The sequence below is a fragment of the Eleutherodactylus coqui genome, chromosome 2, assembly GCF_035609145.1.
Source record: "Eleutherodactylus coqui strain aEleCoq1 chromosome 2, aEleCoq1.hap1, whole genome shotgun sequence".
Classification (NCBI taxonomy): domain Eukaryota; kingdom Metazoa; phylum Chordata; class Amphibia; order Anura; family Eleutherodactylidae; genus Eleutherodactylus; species Eleutherodactylus coqui.
In genome coordinates, this window is record NC_089838.1 from 55,937,065 (window position 1) to 55,959,782 (window position 22,718).

General features: G+C 47.8%; 2 protein-coding genes across 2 annotated transcripts in view; one reads left to right on the forward strand and one right to left on the reverse strand.

Moving 5' to 3' along the window:
* Window positions 1-10,601, reverse strand: part of LOC136613150 (mucin-19-like) — a 38,288-nt gene extending 27,687 nt beyond the window's left edge. Inside the window, exon 1 of the mRNA XM_066594004.1 lies at window positions 10,551-10,601. Within this exon, the coding sequence (XP_066450101.1) occupies window positions 10,551-10,601 (51 nt within the window). The remainder of the gene's footprint in view (window positions 1-10,550) is intronic.
* JADE2 (jade family PHD finger 2) overlaps window positions 1-22,718 on the forward strand; it is a 1,098,400-nt gene that overhangs the window by 912,159 nt on the left and 163,523 nt on the right. The gene's annotated exons all lie outside the window — the stretch shown is intronic.

A 22,718-nucleotide genomic window follows, 5' to 3' on the forward strand; every position in this document is an offset into this window, starting at 1 on the left:
TTTCTATGACACCGGAAAGTGAAAAAATTACATTCCGTACGTAAAATTTGGACGCTAATTCTTTTGCGCATAGAATTGAATAGTGGAGTGGGGACCCATTAGCTTTTCCTATTTATGACATAATCAATGCTCGTGCCAAATTTCATGTTTCTATGACACCGGAAAGTGAAAAAATTACATTCCGCACGTAAAATTTTGACGCCAATTCTTTTGCGCTAGAATTGAATAATCGAGTTGGGACCCATTAGCTTTTCCTATGTATGACATAATCAATGCTCGTGCCAAATTTCCCGTTTCTATGACACCGGAAAGTGAAAAAATTACATTCCGTACGTAAAATTTGGACGCTAATTCTTTTGCGCATAGAATTGAATAATGGAGTTGGGACCCATTAGGTTTTCCTATTTATGACATAATCAATGCTCGTACCAAATTTCCCGTTTCTATGACACTGGAAAGTGAAAAAATTACATTCCGCACGTAAAATTTCAACGCCAATTCTTTTGCGCTAGAATTGAATAATCGAGTTGGGACCCATTAGCTTTTCCTATTTATGACATAATCAATGCTCGTGCCAAATTTCCTGTTTCTATGACACCGGAAAGGGAAGAAATTACATTCCGTACGTAATATTTGGACGCTAATTCTTTTGCGCATAAAATTGAATAATCGAGTTGGGACCCATTAGCTTTTCCTATTTATGACATAATCAATTCTCGTGCCAAATTTTCCGTTTCTATGACACCGGAAAGTGAAAAAATTACATTCCGCACGTAAAATTTTGACGCCAATTCTTTTGTGCATAGAATTGAATAATCGAGTTGGGACCTATGAACTTTTCCTATTTATGAAATAATCAATGCTCGTGCCAAATTTCCCGTTTCTATGACACCAGAAAGTGAGAAAATTAGATTTCGTAAGTAAAATTTGGACGCTAATTCTTTTGCGCATAGAATTGAATAATCGAGTTGGGACCCATTAGCTTTTCCTATTTATGTCATAATCAATGCCCGTGCCAAATTTTAAGTTTCTAAGGCATTGGGAAGTGACAGATTTAGATTATGTACGTAAAATTTCGACGCCAATTCTTTTGCGCTAGAATTGAATAATCGAGTCGGGACCCAATTACTTTTCCTATTTTGGAGATAATGTATGCTCGTGCCGAAAATCATGTTTCTACGATATCGGGAAGTTGGAGAACTTTTGGCGAGTCAGTCAGTGAGTCAGTCAGTGAGACAGTCAGTCAGTGAGTCAGTGAGGGCTTTCAGCTTTATATATATAGATTGTTAATTCTGTTTATCCTCATGCAGATTGTTTAAACTATTGAATTAATCTATTGCTATATGTCATGGGATTATAGGGCACTACTAGATTGCTTTACTATTATCGGTATACTTGTTGTTGATACCAAGCTATGTCCCATATATCACATATATCATATTGGTGTTTATTATGTGATATATCTCTGTCACACAACCGTTTGTTGGTTTATTATCTTATATCCATGGAGTTATAGGAATTATATTTCCATGTGGTTGTACATGATCATGCACCACATTTAACAGATCCATCCACATCAAGGAATTTGATCCTAGATACATTTAGTATATATGCATATGGATAATATTTGCATATAAAACTTGCTCACGAATATTTAATCGATAAATACTAGAGATGAGCGAACGTACTCGTCCGAGCTTGATATTCGTGCGAATATCAGGGTGTTCGGGATGCTCGTTACTCATAACGAGTACCACGCGGTGTTCCAGTTACTTTCAGTTTCCTCTCTGAGACGTTAGCGCGCTTTTCTGGCCAATTGAAAGACAGGGAAGGCATTACAACTTCCCCCTGTGACGTTCAAGCCCTATACCACCCCCCTGCTGTGAGTGGCTGGGGCGATCAGATGTCACCCGAGTATAAAAATCGGCCCCTCCCGCGGCTCGGCTCAGATGCCTTGTGAGTTAGCTGAGGGACAGTGGTATCGTGCTGGAGCTGCTGTAGGGAGAGCGTTAGGAGTTAGTGTAGGCTTCAAGAACCCCAACGGTCCTTCTCAGGGCCACATCTAATAGTGTGCAGTACTGTGTTAGCACTGTAATTTTTTTTTTTTTCAAAATTGGATCTGCAGAGCATTGCGCCCTGCAATAGGGACAGAAGTGGTGGTTAGGCAGGGAGAGTGTTAGCAGTGAGTGTAGGCTTCAAGAACCCCAACGGTCCTTTCTAGGGCCACATCTATCTGTGTGCAGTACTGTCCAGGCTGCTGTTAGCAGTGTTGCATATTTTTTTTTTCTTCTCAAAACCGGCTGTGCAGACCATTGCACCCGGCATTAATACTACAGGGATAGAATTGTGTAGGCAGGGCCAGAAGACATACATTATTCATTGAATAGACGCAGTGTGGCTTGTCCTTCGAAAAACAAGGGAAAAAATTCTATTTTGCCTGCCTCTGACAGTCCTCAGGGCTCTGGGTACGTGTGTGCTGCGTGCAGAACGTTAAAAAAAATCAGACGCAGCCAGCTACGTTTTACTGCAGGCTTGCGCCAATTTTTTTCCTGCATGGGAAATCCCTGATCTGCTGGAGCAAATAACTTTGCATCACTGCAGTTCTCTGACACATTTGCAGGGCCACAACACAGTTATTAAACTTAGTAGTATTCATTGAATACACGCAGTGTGGCTTGTCCTTTGAAAAACAAGGGAAAAAATTCTTTTTCGCCTGCCTCTGACAGTCCTCAGGGCTCTGGGTACGTGTGTGCTGCGTGCAGAACGTTAAAAAAAATCAGACGCAGCCAGCTACGTTTTACTGCAGGCTTGCGCCAATTTTTTTCCTGCATGGGAAATCCCTGATCTGCTGGAGCGAATAACTTTGCATCACTGCAGTTCTCTGACACATTTGCAGGGCCACAACACAGTTATTAAACTTAGTAGTATTCATTGAATACACGCAGTGTGGCTTGTCCTTTGAAAAACAAGGGAAAAAATTCTATTTCGCCTGCCTCTGACAGTCCTCAGGGCTCTGGGTACGTGTGTGCTGCGTGCAGAACGTTAAAAAAAATCAGACGCAGGCTTGCGCCAATTTTTTTCCTGCATGGGAAATCCCTGATCTGCTGTAGCGAATAACTTTGCATCACTGCAGTTCTCTGACACATTTGCAGGGCCACAACACAGTTATTACACTTATTAGTATTCATTGAATACACGCAGTGTGGCTTGTCCTTTGAAAAACAAGGGAAAAAATTCTATTTCGCCTGCCTCTGACAGTCCTCAGGGCTCTGGGTACGTGTGTGCTGCGTGCAGAACGTTAAAAAAAATCAGACGCAGCCAGCTACGTTTTACTGCAGGCTTGCGCCAATTTTTTTCCTGCATGGGAAATCCCTGATCTGCTGTAGCGAATAACTTTGCATCACTGCAGTTCTCTGACACATTTGCGGGGCCACAACACAGTTATTAAACTTAGTAGTATTCATTGAATAAATGCAGTGTGGCTTGTCCTTTTGAAGAACAAGGGAAAAAATTCTATTTTAGCTGCAGGCTTGCGCCAATTTTTTTCCTGCATGGGAAATCCCTGATCTGCTGTAGCGAATAACTTTGCATCACTGCAGTTCTCTGACACATTTGCAGGGCCACAACACAGTTATTACACTTAGTTGTATTCATTGAATACACGCAGTGTGGCTTGTCCTTTGAAAAACAAGGGAAAAAATTCTATTTTGGCTGCAGGCTTGCGCCAATTTCTTTCCTGGCTTGGAAATCACTGGTAATACAGCATGCTGAGGGGTAGGGGTAGGCCTAGAGGACGTGGACGCGGCCGAGGACGCGTAGGCCCAAGTGAGGGTGTGGGCACAGGCCGAGCTCCTGATCCAGGTGTGTCGCAGCCGACTGCTGCGCGATTAGGAGAGAGGCACGTTTCTGGCGTCCCCACATTCATCGCCCAATTAATGGGTCCACGCGGGAGACCTTTATTAGAAAATGAGCAGTGTGAGCAGGTCCTGTCGTGGATGGCAGAAAGTGCTTCGAGCAAGCTATCATCCACCCAGAGTTCTGCGCCGTCCAGTGCTGCAAATCCAAATCCTCTGTCTGCTGCTCCTCCTTCCTCCCAGCCTCCTCACTCCACTACAATGACACATGCTCAGGAGCGGGAACACTCCCAGGAACTGTTCTCGGGCCCTTGCTCAGATTGGGCAGCAGTGGTTCCTCTCCCACCAGAGGAGTTTATCGTCACTGATGCACAACCATTGGAAAGTTCCCAGGGTCCGGGGGATGAGGCTGGGGACTTCCGGCAACTGTCTCAAGACCTTTCAGTGGGTGAGGAGGACGATGACGATGAGACACAGTTGTCTTGCAGTGAGGTAGTAGTAAGGGCAGTAAGTGCGAGGGAGGAGCGCACAGAGGATTCGGAGGAAGAGCAGCAGGACGATGAGGTGACTGACCCCACCTGGTGTGCAACGCCTACTCAGGACAGGTCTTCAGAGGGGGAGGCAAGGGTAGCAGCAGGGCAAGTTGCAAGAGGCAGTGCGGTGTCCAGGGGTAGAGGCAGGGCCAGACCGAATAATCCACCAACTGTTTCCCAAAGCGCACCCTCGCGCCATGCCACCCTGCAGAGGCCGAGGTGCTCTAAGGTCTGGCAGTTTTTCACAGAGACGCCTGACGACCGACGAACAGTGGTGTGCAACCTTTGTCGCGCCAAGATCAGCCGGGGAGCCACCACCAACAGCCTCACCACCACCAGCATGCGCAGACATATGATGGCCAAGCACCCCACAAGGTGGGACGAAGGCCGTTCACCGCCTCCGGTTTGCACCGCTGCCTATCCCCCTGTGCCCCAACCTGCCACTGAGATCCAACCCCACTCTCAGGACACAGGCACTACCGTCTCCTGGCCTGCACCCACACCCTCACCTCCGCTGTCCTCGGCCCCATCCACCAATGTCTCGCACCGCACAGTCCAGCCGTCGCTAGCGCAAGTGTTGGAGCGCAAGCGCAAGTACGCCGCCACGCACCCGCACGCTCAATCGTTAACCGTCAACATAGCCAAATTTATCAGCCTTGAGATGCTGCCGTATAGGGTTGTCGAAACGGAGGCTTTCAAAGCTATGATGGCGGCGGCGGCCCCGCGCTACTCAGTTCCCAGTCGCCACTACTTTTCCCGATGTGCCGTCCCAGCCCTGCACGACCACGTCTCCCGCAACATTGTACGCGCCCTCACCAATGCGGTTAGTGGCAAGGTCCACTTAACTACGGACACGTGGACAAGCACAGGCGGGCAGGGCCACTACATCTCCCTGACGGCACATTGGGTGAATTTAGTGGAGGCTGGGACAGAGTCAGAGCCTGGGACCGCTCACGTCCTACCCACCCCCAGAATTGCAGGCCCCAGCTCGGTGGTGGTATCTGCGGCGGTGTATGCTTCCTCCACTAAAGCACCCTCCTCCTCCTCCTCCTCCTCAACCTCTGTCTCGCAATCTAGATGTGTCAGCAGCAGGACGTCGCCAGCAGTCGGTGTCGCGCGGCGTGGCAGCACAGCGGTGGGCAAGCGTCAGCAGGCCGTGCTGAAACTACTCAGCTTAGGAGATAGGAGGCACACGGCCCACGAACTGCTGCAGGGTCTGACAGAGCAGACCGACCGTTGGCTTGCGCCGCTGAGCCTCCAACCGGGCATGGTCGTGTGTGACAACGGCCGTAACCTGGTGGCGGCTCTGCAGCTCGGCAGCCTCACGCACGTGCCATGCCTGGCCCACGTCTTTAATTTGGTGGTTCAGCGCTTTCTGAAAAGCTACCCACGCTTGTCAGACCTGCTCGTGAAGGTGCGCCGGCTCTGCGCACATTTCCGCAAGTCCCACACGGATGCTGCCACCCTGCGCACCCTGCAACATCGGTTTAATCTGCCAGTGCACCGACTGCTGTGCGACGTGCCCAGACGGTGGAACTCTACGCTCCACATGTTGGCCAGGCTCTATGAGCAGCGTAGAGCTATAGTGGAATACCAACTCCAACATGGGCGGCACAGTGGGAGTCAGCCTCCTCAATTATTTTCAGAAGAGTGGGCCTGGTTGGCAGACATCTGCCAGGTCCTGCGAAACTTTGAGCAGTCTACCCAGGTGGTGAGCGGCGATGCTGCAATCATTAGCGTCACCATTCCTCTGCTATGCATCTTGAGAAGTTCCCTGCAAACCATAAAGGCAGCCGCTTTGCGCTCGGAAACAGAGCCGGGGGAAGACAGTATGTCGCTGGATAGTCAGAGCACCCTCCTGTCTATATCTCAGCGCGTTCAGGAGGAGGAGGAGGAGCATGAGGAGGATGAGGAGGAGGGGGAAGAGACAGCTTGGCCCACTGCTGACGGTACCCATGCTGCTTGCCTGTCATCATTTCAGCGTTTATGGCCTGAGGAGGAGGAGGAGGAGGAGAATCCTGAAAGTGATCTTCCTAGTGCGGACAGCCATGTGTTGCGTACAGGTACCCTGGCACACATGGCTGACTTCATGTTAGGATGCCTTTCTCGTGACCCTCGCGTTACACGCATTCTGGCCACTACGGATTACTGGGTGTACACACTGCTCGACCCACGCTATAAGGAGAACCTTCCCACTCTCATTCCCGAAGAGGAAAGGGGTTCGAGAGTGTTGCTATACCACAGGATCCTGGCGGACAAGCTGATGGTAAAATTCCCATCCGACAGCGCTAGTGGCAGAAGGCGCAGTTCCGAGGGCCAGGTAGCAGGGGAGGTGCGGAGATCGAGCAGCATGTACAGCCCAGGCAGTGCAACAGTCTTTAAGGGCCTGGACAGCTTTATGGCTCCCCAGCAAGACTGTGTCACCGCTCCCCAGTCAAGGCTGAGTCGGCGGGAGCACTGTAAAAGGATGGTGAGGGAGTACGTAGCCGATCGCACGACCGTCCTCCGTGACGCCTCTGCCACCTACAACTACTGGGTGTCGAAGCTGGACACGTGGCCTGAACTAGCGCTGTATGCCCTGGAGGTGCTTGCTTGTCCTGCGGCTAGCGTCTTGTCGGAAAGGGTGTTTAGTGCGGCTGGGGGAATCATCACAGATAAGCGTACCCGCCTGTCAACCGACAGTGCCGACAGGCTAACACTCATCAAGATGAACAAAGCCTGGATTTCCCCAGACTTCTCTTCTCCACCAGCGGACAGCAGCGATACGTAAGCAATACGTAGGCTGCACCCGCGGATGGAAGCTACGTTCTCTCTCACCATCCAAAACGGGGACATTTCTGCTTCATCAATATGTGTCTAATATTCCTCCTCCTCCTCCTGCTCCTCCTCCTGAAACCTCACGTAATCACGCCGAACGGGCAATTTTTCTTAGGGCCACAAGGCTCACTCATCTAATTTGTCTAAACAATTTTTATATGTTTCAATGCTCTTAAAAGCGTTGAAACTTTAACTTGAACCAATTTTTAGTTAAACTGGGCTGCCTCCAGGCCTAGTTACCACTTAAGCCACATTAACCAAAGCGATTAATGGGTTTCACCTGCCATCTTGGTTGGGCATGGCCAATTTTTACTGAGGTACATTAGTACTGTTGGTACACCAATGTTTTGGGGCCCTCACCTACAGTGTAATCATAGCAATTTGTATGTTCTTCGCCTGCACTCATGGTACAGAAGTGTGTGCGGGGTTGGCCTACACTTTAGCGACATAAATGTAACTTGGGCCTTGGCTATACTGCAGCTACTGAAATGGAACTAAGACTGCGCTCCCACTATACTGCTGCTTCGGAATTGTTCCTGGGGCCTGTGTAGGCTGCTACAATGACTTAAATGGAACTAAGACTATGCTCCTCCTATACTGCTTCTTCGGAATTGTTCCTGGGGCCTGTGTAGGCTGCTACAATGACTTAAATGGAACTAAGACTATGCTCCTCCTATACTGCTGCTTCGGAATTGTTCCTGTGGGCCTGTGTAGGCTGCTACAATGACTTAAATGGAACTAAGACTGTGCTCCCCCTATAATGCTGCTAGTGATATGTTCGTGGGGCCTGTCGCTAATGCTACGGCTGAAATGTTACTAATTCTGGGCTCTGCCTATACCGCTGCTAATGGTATGTCTCTGGGGTGTGGAAACAGAGGCTTCCCAAAGACATGATGGCGGCGAGGCCATTTCCCACCAATGCTGTTACTGTTAAGGTGCATATAACCACGGACACGTGGAGAGGACACGTAGTGCCTCCAAAACATCCCCCGCCATGGCCCACTTAATCCTGGCCACATTCCGAAAACCAACAAAATAAAACCGCGCTACTAGGTCCGCAGTCACCACCACATTACCACCAACGCGGTTACTGTTAAGGTACATATTACCAGTCTGACTGGGGCATGCAGTGTTGGCTGGAGCCCACCTGCATTAAGCATGACATTACTACCTCAGCTGTGTTGGGCAATGCAATGGGATATTTCTATGTACCGCCGGTGGGTTCCAGGGAGCCACCCATGCTGTGGGTCCACAGGGAATTATAAATGCATCTGTTTCCACTTGTAAAGAACCACAGTCTGACTGGGGCATGCAGTGTGGGCCGAAGCCCACCTGCATTAAGCACGACATTACTACCTCAGCTGTGTTGGGCAATGCAATGGGATATTTCTATGTACCGCCGGTGGCTTCCTGGCACCCACCCATGCTGTGGGTCCACAGGGAATTATAAATGCATCTGTTTCCACTTGTAAAGAACCCCAGTCAGACTGGGGCATGCAGTGTGGGCCGAAGCCCACCTGCATTAAGCACGACATTACTACCTCAGCTGTGTTGGGCAATGCAATGGGATATTTCTATGTACCGCCGGTGGGTTCCAGGGAGCCACCCATGCTGTGGGTCCACAGGGAATTATAAATGCATCCGTTTCCACTTGTAAAGAACCCCAGTCAGACTGGGGCATGCAGTGTGGGCCGAAGCCCACCTGCATTAAGCACGACATTACTACCTCAGCTGTGTTGGGCAATGCAATGGGATATTTCTATGTACCGCCGGTGGCTTCCTGGCACCCACCCATGCTGTGGGTCCACAGGGAATTATAAATGCATCCGTTTCCACTTGTAAAGAACCCCAGTCAGACTGGGGCATGCAGTGTGGGCCGAAGCCCACCTGCATTAAGCACGACATTACTACCTCAGCTGTGTTGGGCAATGCAATGGGATATTTCTATGTACCGCCGGTGGCTTCCTGGCACCCACCCATTCTGTGGGTCCACAGGGAATTATAAATGCATCCGTTTCCACTTGTAAAGAACCCCAGTCAGACTGGGGCATGCAGTGTGGGCCGAAGCCCACCTGCATTAAGCACGACATTACTACCTCAGCTGTGTTGGGCAATGCAATGGGATATTTTTGTGTATCGCCGGTGGGTTCCAGGGAGCCACCCATGCTGTCGGTCGACAGGGACTTCACAATAGGGAGTTGGACATGCCTGTGTCTATGAATTAAAAAGCCCGGTCTGACTGGGGCATGCAGAGACACCTTGACAGAATGAATAGTGTGTGGCACATAGGTTCCCCATTGCTATGCCCACGTGTGCAGCTCCAGATGGAGGTGGCACAGGATTGGATTTCTCATTGCTTCTGTACAGCATTGTGGGCTATCGCCCCGCCCCTTTTAAAGAGGGTCGCTGCCTAGCCGTGCCAACCCTCTGCAGTGTGTGCCTGCGGTTCCTCCTCATGGCAGACGCACTTCTAAATAGACATGAGGGTGGTGTGGCATGAGGGCAGCTGAAGGCTGCGCAGGGACACTTTGGTGTGCGCTGTGGGGGGGAGGGGGGGCGGTTGGGCAGCATGTAACCCAGGAGAAGTGGCAGTGGAGTGTCATGCAGGCAGTGATTGTGCTTTGTTGGAGTGTGGTGCTTAGCAAAGGTATGCCATGCTAATGAGGCCTTTTCAGAAGTAAAAGTTTTTGGGAGGGGGGGGCCCACTCTTGCCGCTATTGTGGCTTAATAGTGGGACCTGTGAACTTGAGATGCAGCCCAACATGTAGCCCCTCGCCTGCCCTATCCGTTTCTGTGTCGTTCCCATCACTTTCTTGAATTGCCCAGATTTTCACACAAGGAAACCTTAGCGAGCATCGGCGAAATACAAAAATGCTCGGGTCTCCCATTGACTTCAATGGGGTTCGTTACTCGAAACGAACCCTCGAGCATCGCGAAAAGTTCGTCCCGAGTAACGAGCACCCGAGCATTTTGGTGCTCGCTCATCTCTAATAAATACGTAATACATTTGTTTTAATCTTATTGTTCGTTGTGACATCGTAAATCAAAATATATACCAATTGAGTTCAATTGATTACTATATTATGGAGATTAATGCTCTGACATCCAACCATTATTTATATAAATGCAGTAAATGATAGACTCTCATTTAGGCCCTTGGGGGCACAGCAATCAAGTCTGTGGATCCATCGTGTTTCTTTTTGCAATCATTTTTTATCCACAATTCCTTTCCTTCCATTCTCCCTGATTATCTCTATACCCTGGAATTTTATTGACTCCGGGTCATTGTTATGTTTTTCTCGCACGTGTACCGCCAAGCTGGTGTTATCCCCTCGGTTAATGTTACCAACATGTTCCAACACTCGTCTCCGCAGTTGTCGGATTGTCTTGCCGACATAATCGAGTGGGCAGGGGCACGTGGCTTTATAAATTGTAGGTCGAATGGAGTCATTTATAAAGTCCCTTATTTGATACGTCCTTCCAGTTGATGAACTGGTAAAGGTAGCCCCACGTTTTAATAAATTTGCAGGCTTTGCATCCAGCACATCGATATGTGCCCTTAGGTGGTTCAGATCCTAACCAGGTTTTAGCTAATAGTTGTGGTGTAAAGTGGCTATGCACCAATTGATCCCGCAGGTTTTGTCCACGCTTATACGTGATCAGGGGTTTCATGGGGAGATGTTCCACAAGATCCATGTCTCACCGGAGAATGTTCCAATATTTAATCAGGAATCCTGATTAAATTCAGGATGTTTCTTATTTCCTTTGATTGATCGTCCTAAGTGCCTATTATTCAGATCTTTCTGTCTCCATTTGTCCTTTGTTTCGTTTTCAGGAATTCCTCTCTTCCACAATTTTTCGCATAGTCATTGGCTCTTCCTACCACATCATCAGGATATCCTCTGCTTTTGAATCTCTGGCTCATCTCCTGCGATTTCACTGAGAAATCGCCATCAGAGGAACAATTTTGTCTTGTACTGATGATGGACCCTTTGGAATTCCTCGTTTGAGGGATATAGGGTGGTGACTATCCCAGTGCGAAAGGGTATTCGTGGCGGTGGTTTTGTGAAAAATAGATGTTTGCAGGAAACCATCTTCCAATTTTGTTATATAAAGATCCAAAAATGTAATACTCAGAGAATCAATTTCCACTGTGAAGTATAGACCTAAGTTATTATCATTCAAATGGTCTGCAAATTTGTGGAAGTCTTCCGTTTCTCCTGTCCACAATATCAGCACATCATCTATGAATCGGATCCAAAGATCCACAGATGTAGTCCATATTTCATTTGTCTCACAGAATACCGATGTCTCTTCCCACCAGCCCAGGTACAGGTTGGTATTAATGGGGGCACACGGGCTCCCCATTGCGGTACCCCTGAGCTGGTGGAAGTGCTTTCCCTCAAAGAGGAAGTAGTTTCTTGTGAGAACACAAGATAGGAAACTCAATAGCATGTTGTGCTCTTTAAGATATGTACCTCTTTGGTTCAGGTAAAACTCTACGGCTTTTAGGCCTCCTTTATGTGGTATAGAGCTATATAATGCCTCCACATCTAAACTAGCCAGTTTAGTATTGGGAGACAAAACTACCTCCTGCAGTCGTTTGAGTACATCTGTAGTATCTTTGATGTATGCTAGAAGAGCTTTCACAAAAGGTATTAGCAGAATATCCAAATAAGTACTGATTCCCTGGGTGAGGCTGTCATTACCTGAAATTGTCAGGGTAATAAATCAATACAGCATCAATCAAAGCCCACCCTAAAATCCTGTGGTCGACGGTAAGGAAAAACACCACACACAGGTCTGGTATGCTTCCCTGTACGGGAGTAATGGCGAGTGACTTTACTTGCTTACACAGGGTTTTATCCCCTCCTGTTGCAACACAAAGCATATAGCATCTCATTGGTCCAGATATATATAGCATTATCATATATGTCCATAATACTGTCCACAGCAAAAATTAATTAGACAGGCAGCTGCATCAATCACATGGTCCTTAGTCGCAGTAGACACTTCTCTTTTTTCTTCAGACAAGATGTTGCAACTTCCTTAAACTGCCAAGCTAATCGCCGTTGCATCTTGTCCCTTTTTGTAATTCCCAAGACACAAAGCTCTTTGTCATATCTGATATGATTTTTTAAGGATGCATATTACGTATTTGAATATTTAAGTTTTTTTTCACAAAACATTGCATAAAATTTGCACGCAGGTATAAAGATATAAAAAGAAAACATATAGCAATATATACACGTGCCCTCACAAACCCCCCTAAAAAACTTAATATGAAAATCCCGCATCACGTCCCACATCTGTTCCTGGTCATCCCTCCTGTGTCAGGGTTCCCCCACCGCCCACAAAGCCCTACTCCTAGGGTGGTGTGATTCCTACCTCACCTCAGAAGGAGGACATGGACCCCCCCGGACTATGTTTTTCAGGTATCCATGTCCTCTATCTGTACGAGTTAACACCCCGCAGGGTGTGCCCTCGCTCGATCCTATGGCCTTCTACACTATCCCTAGGCGTATGGGAAATCCACTGACATTTTTAAAACAGGGGACCGGAACAGACGCAGTCTTAGATGTCAGGCATCTCCACCACATCTCCATCTTTTTGATAACGTACTGTAGTTGGCATCAATGGGACCGGTTCTTTTTCTGCTTCTTCTATCTCAACCAGGGGGAATGTCGGTGTCACATTGTCTAGTCCCTTACTCATACTTTTCTTGATCAGGGGGATAATACACGTACAGGAAATCAATAGGACTAACAGAACAATACCTAGGACCACACCTACTTGTACCAGCATTTTCTGCCATCCTTTCAACCACGAAAAGTACTGGTCCCAGGGATCTGTGACCCCGGAATTTCTCTTGAGTTCCTCTGACAAATCGGTTAGTTTCTTAATGGCAACAGTCACTTTACCTGTAGGCCCAGTATTATCAGGGATATAGGTGCAACAAGTCTCACCAATCATTTTACATACTCCACCTTTTTCTGCTAGAATCATATCCAGGGCCATTCTATTCTGGAATGTCATGGATGCAGTAGGCCCTAATTGGTCAGCTAATCCCTGCAGAGCATCTCTAGTGTAATTGACAAACCTTTGCTGATTGTAATAGATGTAATTTATCCAGGCTACATTTTTGTTAGCAGTGACAATAGTGAACAAAGATTCAAATCCTGCCTTCACTTGATCCCTAGCCTTGAATTCGTCTGGCACCCCCCTAGGCACTCCTATTGTATCTATGTACACATGGGGATCAAAACTAGCACCTGGGACCTTAACTTCTCTCTTGATACGGTGTGGTGTGGAATTCGCATCCTTTGTGCGGTCAACTGATAATATGTGTAAGGGCATTAAGGCTTTGGCTAAGGCACATTCTCCTGTCCAGTCTCCTTCTAGCCTACTACGTATCTTGCCATCTCCACATATCCAGTAAATATCTCCTAGAGACTGGACTTGTCTCTGGGCACAGGTACCGTTCTTCCTTTTTGCACAATATTTGTTAGTGAAGTTTCCCAGAAATCTATCAGTGCCATAATTAACGAAACAAGTGTAATTACCGGGGTATATTGTAATTTTCTCTCCCGATCGAGGCACCTGTGTAAGGATGGGGTATTCTTTCTTCCACTTCTCACAGTCTGACTCATTAATGGTGACATTGGTAAACAGGCTAATAAAACAGTTCTCATAATTCTCAGGCAGTTCAAGGGGGACCATACCCAAATGGGGCCTAGCACTACCGCAGACATAGCAATCAGTTTGATTATGGGTCTCTGCACTATATTTCATCCATTCCAACCACAGGTTGTGGTCGGAGAAACCTGTTTCCATGGATATAGTGTCCTCAAAAGTAGGGTTAGCTATGGCCATGACTCCATCTAGCCGTTTTAATTTATGAGTCACTGTACTGTGTCCGACGGAAACTATTGTATCAAACTCAAAAGGTGCAGAAACAGGTGAATCAGTTGACTCAGTCGGGTTTGTTAGTTGTGTCCATCTGATGTCACCTTTCATGTCTGCAAGTTTGAATGTACCAAGGGGATAATTGCTTCCACTAGATGACCCCATGTCCCAATTAGGTAGGCACCTGTATCCCCTGGCCCTGGATTCTCAATGGTCAATATCAATGGTATGTTATACTCTAACGTCTGTTCATTGTAATAACCCTTTCCCTTCCTGGATAATGTCATGCGTTGAATCAGTGACCTCCCACTTTTGCCTCTCCTGTCCTGAGCACTTTGGGGCTTGTATCCCCAATCCTGGCCTGTATTCCAACCCACTGCTCCCCAACTTTTACAATCTGTCCCCCAATAATCATCTGTGACACATATATATACCTCTTTCGAGCCATACATGCTCATTCTTCTGAGTGCTTGTCTAATCTTGGTTATATCTTTAAAACAAGGGGCTAATGTACAATAATCAAAGGTATATGTGGCTACGTGTGTGTTTGAAGAATTGTACCATAGAGTCACCTCTCCCTCATATTCTTCAGACCAGGGGTTCCAATTTCCTTCTTTTCTCACCCCTGCTCTTGTAATAGCCACTTCAGCCCAGGTCTCTCCTCCCACCCACAACATGGAAAGGATATACAGAATCATGGTCTTTGCACTCCAGGACTCGAGGCCCTCTTGCAGTGTGAGGCGTGGATCCATGTGGGTTTTCCCTCAAGCTTGACTGCAGTTGGGGTGGTGAACAACATCTGGTAAGGACCTTTAAACCGGGTTTCTCTCAAACTTTTTCTCATAGACCCTGTCACCTGGTTTCAGATTGTGACACTCATCTGTAGGACCTGGGAGAAAAGCAGAGACTGCAGAATGGATTACTAACAATTCCTTAGAGAGGCCCATGACAACATTAACAAGAAAATCATTCCCCAAACTTGGCTACTGTGGCATGTACCCTCCTAAGAAAAAGAAAAACTAATGGAAGACACTCAATTCAAGATTTGCCCATTTTCCTCCATTGTCTTTTGTATCTACTTTCCCCCTACTCCGCGGATGGTAGGGTGTGTGAAAAGCCTGAAATATACCCAAAGCAGACATGATGTATTGCATTATTTCACCTGTGAAGTGTGTACCTTTGTTTGACTCAATCACTTCCGGTACCCCATATCTGCAGATTACCTCATTCATGAGCTCCTGTGCGGTTACCTGCTCATTTACTTTGGTAACAGAGTAGGCCTCCAACCTGAAAAGAAATCAACAACAACAAGCACGTATTCATGCTTCCCAACAAGTAGGAGCTGAGTGTAGCCAATTTGCAATCCCTGAAATGGGCAGAGTGGTCTAGGCAAGTGTGATGTGGCAAATTTACTTCTGCCCTGTTGCTTTACGGCAAAGATCATGCAAAATTGGACAAATGATGCAGCAGCTACAGAAAACCCAGGAGCCACCCGTCCTCGTTCAAGCGTCGACATCATTACTGCTTTGAGAGGTGCGTCTTTCCGTGCGTCAGCTGGGCCATCATGGGGCACAGGGACTATGGTAAGCAAGTTCTGTTGACTGTTCACCATACGCCGTCCCTTTTTTAGTCAATTTTTCCTTTTCTTCCTTGCTGGCTTGTAACTGCAAAGTCTTTAGCATATCAAAGTTATTATCAAAGTCCAAATTTATTATCAAAGTCCAAGTTCATGTCAAAGTCCAAGTTATTATCAAATTCCAAAGTGTAGTCAAAGTCCAAAGTTATTGTCAAATTCTTCTTTTCTTCTGTTCTTCCACGGCTTGAGGGCCGCTGCTTTTGCTGTGTGGCCTGTGATGGCGTTGCCTCTCGCTTCTCTGGTGTAGGAATTGGTGTGAGCTTTCCACCTTGTCAGGTAGAAGTAGGGCCTCCATGAGACCGCTGCATCATTCTTAATTGGCTGTCCTGCTGAGGTAAAAAACTGTCTGGCCTTCCATTTTGGGCCGTAATCATGAGCTATGCCAAATGCATACCGGGAGTCAGTGTAAATGTTTGCCGTCTTACCTGTGGCCACTCTACACGCCTCAGTGAGGGCCTTTAGTTCCGCTTCTTGTACTGGGGCATGCGGAGGAAGAGCTTCTGCGTTTAGGACATCTTGTTGTGTGACCTCTACATATCCAGTTTGGAGTCATCAATCCTCACCCTGATACCATCTACAAAAGAAAACTCAAAATATGCATTGTTAACAGTGGGTTCCAATAACAGTTGTTTTTTTTTTTGTATGAATTTTCTTGTTGCATCAATGCTAGACAATCATGCTGATATTCTATTTCAAATAGATCAGAATCTTGTTGCAAAAAATTTAAAAATAGCTGATCTGCAATACCTAGGTCACCTATGCCACCCCCTCCCCCCTTTGACCGCAGCTTCGAGCAAGAAGCCTTTCTCTCTCACTAAAAAAACTCGATTAACCCTTGTATACATTCACATACATCCATAGCTATCTAACTAGTATCATACACATACACATACTTTTACTATATATCTATAGGTGGCACATTTACACTCTTACACTATATATATCACTTGTCACATATCGATTCTCTCTGTTTGCGGCCAACGGGCACAATGTATCACATCTGTTCTAGGGACGTGAAAATTAACACAGTATTGTACAGAGGGCGGATTCTGTTGACCACAATGGTGACATGTCCAGGATTCAGAACAATCGCCATTATGGGGCGTTGTCCGCTCATTTACAGTTACTTTATCAGGCAAATAATACATATACATATTTAACTTTCCCTAACTGTCCCTCAACTCTTCTTCTATCCAACCCTCCTTGGCAATGGCGGCCGCCGTTTTTTTTTCTTCTTTTTTCACATTTCAGCGCTTCCTAGTAAGCCTGTATCTTTCAGGGCGCCCCTTTAATTCCTAAGAACTTCTTCCCAGCTGCTGTATTGCAATCTACCATGTGCATCCATGTCACACATTTTCATAAGAGTCTTTTTACTTTTCACAAAATGAGACCCTTGTCTCTCCAACACCAATTCATCCGCTCGACGGTGGCCCTTAAGGGGCTCCGTTTTACTTAACAAGGTCTTAAGCATAACAAAACAAGACACAACAACAAAGAGATTCCACAGAATGTACTCCTCTTCTCCTATGGAACCCGTCCCCACAGAATCAATCCCTCTAATCTAAATTGTCTGCCCTTGCACGTCTCACAGAGTACTTCTTCAAATCTAAATTATTTGCTTTTTTACAACAGGGTAACTGAGGACTTCTGCTTCTGTGAGACTAGTATATGGTAAGACAACCGAGGGCTCCTCTTTCTGTGTGAGACAAAAGCCTCTGCAGACATATCAAACCATTCCCACTACTACTGAAACACTACAAGTTTCACAGTACAAAGTGAATATAGACTAGTCCCTGGGTGGGTGATTGATGCGCTTATCACGGTCAGTGGTCCTTTCCGGCGACCCCTGGGGCTTGCGAGCCAGCGTGTGAAGCTCTAACCCAGCCCGTCCGGTCACAGAGCACAGATAGCCCCTCCCGCTGCAAGTCTCAAAGCGTAAAACTCAACACAAAAAATATGTTGGTCTTACCTTGAGTTTAGAGGTGATCAGTCTCGGTTGCAGCAGGGTGGATTCTCCGTGTAGCGGATCCGAACGGTCCGGGCTTTTGGGGGCCCCCCAAGGGCCAAAATAGCCGGAATAACACGTTGGGCGCCAATTGTCAGGGTAATAAATCAATACAGCATCAATCAAAGCCCACCCTAAAATCCTGTGGTCGACGGTAAGGAAAAACACCACACACAGGTCTGGTATGCTTCCCTGTACGGGAGTAATGGCGAGTGACTTTACTTGCTTACACAGGGTTTTATCCCCTCCTGTTGCAACACAAAGCATATAGCATCTCATTGGTCCAGATATATATAGCATTATCATTTATGTCCATAATACTGTCCACAGCAAAAATTAATTAGACAGGCAGCTGCATCAATCACATGGTCCTTAGTCGCAGTAGACACTTCTCTTTTTTCTTCAGACAAGATGTTGCAACTTCCTTAAACTGCCAAACTAATCGCCGTTGCATCTTGTCCCTTTTTGTAATTCCCAAGACACAAAGCTCTTTGTCATATCTGATATGATTTTTTAAGGATGCATATTACGTATTTGAATATTTAAGTTTTTTTTCACAAAACATTGCATAAAATTTGCACGCAGGTATAAAGATATAAAAAGAAAACATATAGCAATATATACACGTGCCCTCACAAAACTATTGAATGGCCTTTTAGAGGTCTTAATTAGAGATGAGCGAGCACCAAAATGCTCGGGTGCTCATTACTCGAGACGAACTTTTCGCGATGCTCGAGGGTTCGTTTCGAGTAACGAACCCCATTGAAGTCAATGGGCGACTCGAGCATTTTTGTATATCGCCGATGCTCGCTAAGGTTTCCATTTGTGAAAATCGGGGCAATTCAAGAAAGTGATGGGAACGACACAGCAACGGATAGGGCAGGCGAGGGGGTACATGTTGGGCTGCATCTCAAGTTCCCAGGTCCCACTATTAAGCCACAATAGCGGCAAGAGTGCCCCCCCCCCCAACAATTTTTACTTCTGAAAAGCCCTCATTAGCAATGCATACCTTAGCTAAGCATGACACTCCGCTGCCACTTCTCCTGCGTTACATGCTGCCCAACCCCCCCACGACCCAGTGTCCACAGCGCACACCAAACTGTCCCTGCCCAGCCTTCAGCTGCCCTCATGCCACGCCACCCTCATGTCTATTTATAAGTGCGTCTGCCAGAGGAAAAGCAGGCACACACTGCAGAGGGTTGGCACGGCTAGGCAGCGACCCTCTTTAAAAGGGGCAGGGCGATAGTCCACAATGCTGTACAGAAGCAATGAGAAATCCAATCCTGTGCCACCTCCATCTGGAGCTGCACACGTGGGCATAGCAATGGGGAACCTATGTGCCACACACTATTCATTCTGTCAAGGTGTCTGCATGCCCCAGTCAGACCGCGGTTTTTTATAAATAGTCACAGGCAGGTACAACTCCGCAATGGGAATTCCGTGTGCACCCACAGCATGGGTGGCTCCCTGGAACCCACCGGCTGTACATAAACGTATCCCATTGCAGTGCCCATCACAGCTGAGGTAACGTCCGATTAAATGCAGGTGGGCTTCGGCCCACACTGCATGCATCAGTCAGACTGGGGTTCTTTAGAAGTGGACACATGCAGTTACAACTCTCTGTGGACCCACAGCATGGGTGGGTGTCAGGAACCCACCGGCGGTACATAAATATATCCCATTGCATTGCCCATCACAGCTGAGGTAATGTCGTGCTTAATGCAGGTGGGCTTCGGCCCACACTGCATGCCCCAGTCAGACTGGGGTTCTTTAGAAGTGGACACATGCAGTTACAACTCCTTGTGGACCCACAGCATGGGTGGGTGCCAGGAAGCCACCGGCGGTACATAAATATATCCCATTGCATTGCCCATCACAGCTGAGGTAATGTCGTGCTTAATGCAGGTGGGCTTCGGCCCACACTGCATGCCCCAGTCAGACTGGGGTTCTTTAGAAGTGGACACATGCAGTTACAACTCCCTGTGGACCCACAGCATGGGTGGGTGCCAGGAAGCCACCGGCGGTACATAAATATATCCCATTGCAGTGCCCAACACAGCTGAGGTAATGTCGTGCTTAATGCAGGTGGGCTTCGGCCCACACTGCATGCCCCAGTCAGACTGGGGTTCTTTAGAAGTGGACACATGCAGTTACAACTCCCTGTGGACCCACAGCATGGGTGGCTTCCTGGAACCCACCGGCGGTACATAAATATATCCCATTGCAGTGCCCAACACAGCTGATGTAACATCAGCTGTAATGCAGGTGGGCTAAAAATTCATTTGATTACACTGTAGGCGAGGGCCCCCAAAAATTGGTGTACCAACAGTACTAATGTACCTGAGAAAAATTGCCCATGCCCAACCAAGAGGGCAGGTGAAATCTATTAATCGCTTTGGTTATTGTGGTTTAATTGGTAACTAGGCCTGGAGGCAGCCCAGTTAAAATAAAAATAGGTTGAGGTGAAAGTTTCAACGCTTTAAAGAGCATTGAAACGTATAAAAATTGTTTACAAAAATTATATGACTGAGCCTTGTGGGCCTAAGAAAAATTGCCCGTTCGGCGTGATTATGTGAGGTTTCAGGAGGAGGAGCAGGAGGAGGAGGAGGAATATTATACACAGATTGATGAAGCAAAAAGTTCCCCGTTTTTGATGGGGATAGAGAACGATGCTTCCATCCGCGGGTGCAGCCTACGTATTGCTTAGGTATCGCTGCTGTCCGCTGGTGGAGAAGAGAAGTCTGGGGAAATCCAGGCTTTGCTCATCTTGATGCGTGTAAGCCTGTCGGCACTGTCGGTTGACAGGCGGGTACGCTTATCTGTGATGATTCCCCCAGCCGCACTAAACACCCTCTCTTACAAGACGCTAGCCGCAGGACAAGCAAGCACCTCCAGGGCATACAGCGCGAGTTCAGGCCACGTGTCCAGCTTCGACACCCAGTAGTTGTAGGGGGCAGAGGCGTCACGGAGGACGGTCGTGCGATCGGCTACGTACTCCCTCACCATCCTTTTACAGTGCTCCCGCCGACTCAGCCTTGACTGGGGAGCGGTGACACAGTCTTGCTGGGGAGCCATAAAGCTGTCCAGGGCCTTAGAGAGTGTTCCCCTGCATGTGCTGTACATGCTGCCTGATCTCCGCGCCTCCCCTGCTACCTGGCCCTCGGAATTGCGCCTTCGGCCACTAGCGCTGTCGGATGGGAAGTTTACCATCAGTTTGTCCACCAGGGTCCTGTGGTATAGCATCACTCTCAAACTCCTTTCCTCTTCGGGTATGAGAGTGGAAAGGTTCTCCTTATACCGTGGGTCAAGCAGTGTGTACACCCAGTAATCCATAGTCGCCAGAATGCATGTAACGCGAGGGTCACGAGAAAGGCATCCTAACATGAAGTCAGCCATGTGTGCCAGGGTACCTGTACGCAACACATGGCTGTCCTCACTAGGAAGATCACTTTCAGAATCCTCCTCCTCCTCTTCCTCCTCCTCCTCCTCAGGCCATACACGCGGAAAGGATGACAGGCAAGCAGCATGTGTACCCTCAGCAGTGGGCCAAGCTGTCTCTTCCCCCTCCTCCTCATCCTCCTCATCCTCCTCATGCTCCTCCTCCTCCTCCTTACCGCGCTGAGATATAGACAGGAGGGTGCTCTGACTATCCAGCGACATACTGTCTTCCCCCGACTATGTTACCGAGCGCAAAGCGTCTGCCTTTATGCTTTGCAGGGAAATTCTCAAGAGGCATAGCAGAGGAATGGTGACGCTAATGATTGCAGCATCGCCGCTCACCACCTGGGTAGACTCCTCAAACTTTCCAAGGACAGCCTCATCCCCCGGACCCCGGGAACTTTCCAATGGTTGGGCATCAGTCACGAAAAACTCCTCTGGTGGGAGAGGAACCACTGCTGCACAATCTGAGCAGGGGCCCGAGAACAGTTCCTGGGAGTTTGCCCGCTCCTCAGAATGTGTCATTGTAATGGAGTGAGGAGGCTGGGAGGAAGGAGGAGCAGCAGCCAGAGGATTCTGAGTTGCAGCAGTGGACGGCGCAGAACTGTGGGTGGACGATAGATTGCTGGATGCACTTTCTGGCATCCACGACAGGACCTGCTCACACTGCTCATTTTCTAATAAAGGTCTACCGCGTAGACCCATTAATTGTGCGATGAATGTGGGGACGCCAGAAACGTGCCTCTCTCCTAATCCCGCAGCAGTCGGCTGTGATACACCTGGATCAGGAGCTCGGCCTGTGCCCACACCCTGACTTGGGCCTCCGCGTCCTCGGCCGCGTCCACGTCCTCTAGGCCTACCCCTACCCCTCAGCATGCTGTATTACCAGTAATGCAGAAACAGAAAGCTGTAAATAAATGAGCCGCTTATTGGCCTGTGTTTGGAGGCTGACTTCGCTTACGGAACGCCAGGAAATAATTTTGCGCAAGCCTGCTGTAACACTTAGCTGGCTGCGTATGAATTTGGAGGACTACTACACCCAGCAGAGACCCAGAACACTGAGGACACTCACAGGCAGCCCAAATAGATTTTTTTCCCCAAATATTTTTGCAAAGGCCCACTGCCTATATTCAATCAATATATCTCTTCTCTCTCTGCGTCACCACTTCTGGCCCTGGAGTACGTCAAAGAACTGCAGAGTGTTGCACTGTGGACTGCAATACAGCGGTGATTTAACAGCCCAGACAGAGCCAGGAAATAATTTTGCGCAAGCCTGCTGTAACACTTAGCTGGCTGCGTATGAATTAGGAGGACTACTACACCCAGCACAGACCCAGAACACTGAGGACAGTCACAGGCAGCCCAAATAGATTTTTTTCCCCAAATGTTTTTGCAAAGGCCCACTGCCTATATTCAATCAATATATCTCTTCTCTCTCTGCGTCACCACTTCTGGCCCTGGAGTATGTCAAAGAACTGCAGAGTGTTGCACTGTGGACTGCAATACAGCGGTGATTTAACAGCCCAGAC